This window comes from Protobothrops mucrosquamatus, unplaced genomic scaffold, assembly GCF_001527695.2.
Source record: "Protobothrops mucrosquamatus isolate PMUCROS unplaced genomic scaffold, P.Mucros_1.0 scaffold15023, whole genome shotgun sequence".
NCBI classification, from domain to species: domain Eukaryota; kingdom Metazoa; phylum Chordata; class Lepidosauria; order Squamata; family Viperidae; genus Protobothrops; species Protobothrops mucrosquamatus.
This window is the reverse complement of record NW_015400791.1, coordinates 4,762-5,556: the sequence shown is the minus strand read 5'-3', so window position 1 is coordinate 5,556 and position 795 is coordinate 4,762. Positions and strand designations below refer to the sequence as shown.

The 795-nt window shown below is 39.1% G+C and overlaps 1 protein-coding gene across 1 annotated transcript in view; it reads left to right on the top strand.

The window, feature by feature from the left end:
- Positions 1-309: 309 nt before the first annotated feature.
- Positions 310-795, top strand: part of LOC107301602 (protein Hook homolog 2-like) — a gene marked incomplete at its 5' end in the record, with an annotated part of 3,413 nt that continues 2,927 nt past the window's right edge. Inside the window, one exon of the mRNA XM_015830804.1 lies at positions 310-382. Coding sequence (XP_015686290.1) covers positions 310-382 — 73 coding nt within the window. The remainder of the gene's footprint in view (positions 383-795) is intronic.

The following is a 795-nucleotide window of genomic DNA, read 5'->3' as shown; positions in this document are numbered from 1 at the left end:
CATTTTTCCTTTTGTACAATTTATAGCTGGACATTTTACTGCTAGGTTAGATCAGATCAGACATATAGCCTGCAGCTTGGGAAACAAAAGTTCCCATGGTAATTATCTTCTTTATCATGGTGGGATAATGAGAAAAAATATTTTGTTTTTGGGATGAAAGACAGGGAGAACATACATCTGAGTAACTACTATAAAACTGGTCATCTGGATTTTCTATTCTGGATTACTGAATGTTGTGATCTGCTGTAAAGAGCTTACTTCCTGTCCCATATAAACACAAATAAAAACTTTGCATTTTTTTCTTCCCAGAGACCCATCTTGGTTCAATGAAACATGGCTCCTACGGATTAAAGATGACAGTGGTGACAATTGGAGACTGAAGGTATATATTGTAATTCAGTGAATTGATGTCCCCAAAGCATTTTGTCGCAGATAGTCTTCTTTGGTGCTTGTATTTCTAACTGTTTTGATAGACTACTTCTCAGTATTTGGTACATTCTGCCATTTTTGAACATGACTAATAATAATAATAATAAAGTTGGAAGGGACCTTGGAGGTCATCGAGTCCAACCCCCTGCCCAGGCAGGAAACCCTATACCATTTCAGACAAACGGCTGTCCAGTCTCTTCTTAAAAACTTCCAGTGTTGGAGCATTCACCACTTCTGGAGGCAGGTTGTTCCATTGGTTAATTGTTCTAACTGTCAGGAAGTTTCTCCTTAGTTCTAGGTTGCTTCTCTCCTTGATCAGTTTCCACCCATTGCTTCTCGTCCTGCCTTCAGGCGCCTTGGAGAATA